General features: G+C 48.3%; 1 protein-coding gene across 1 annotated transcript; it reads left to right on the forward strand.

Annotated features, from left to right (window-relative positions):
• Window positions 1–9: 9 nt before the first annotated feature.
• TM35_001111110 (uncharacterized protein) lies at window positions 10–345 on the forward strand (the record flags this gene model as incomplete). The annotated part of the gene is made up of 1 exon (XM_029031716.1): window positions 10–345. One exon carries the CDS (start codon window positions 10–12, stop codon window positions 343–345), a length of 336 nt encoding a protein of 111 aa, XP_028877001.1.
• Window positions 346–356: the final 11 nt, after the last annotated feature.

Raw genomic sequence — 356 nt, forward strand, 5'->3', positions numbered from 1 at the left:
GGTGGTTTCATGGCAACTTCTGCAGAGACCATCTTGAACAGTGCCCATAATGTGCGACCAGGGGATATTATGTGTCTTCGATGTCCTCCACCAACAATGACTCGTCATTTGACTGTTTATTCTGTTTCTCCGGTTGATATTGTTGCTGCTGCTGTTGCTTCTTCTTCTTCTAGTACTGCTGGCATGCAGTTTGTGAAGGAGACGGATCTCACCGAGGAGGAGAAGCTGTACGGTAAGTGTCTCTTTCTTGTGATATGCTGCGGGAGTTGTTTGAAGTGGGCCGTGTGGATAGTGCCACAAACTCGCTGGAGGCCATCTTTATTGATGGCACACGGCAGAAGTTGAAGGTGTTCGCT

This window comes from Trypanosoma theileri, assembly GCF_002087225.1.
Source record: "Trypanosoma theileri isolate Edinburgh chromosome Unknown TM35_Tth_111_V1, whole genome shotgun sequence".
Lineage (NCBI taxonomy): Eukaryota > Euglenozoa > Kinetoplastea > Trypanosomatida > Trypanosomatidae > Trypanosoma > Trypanosoma theileri.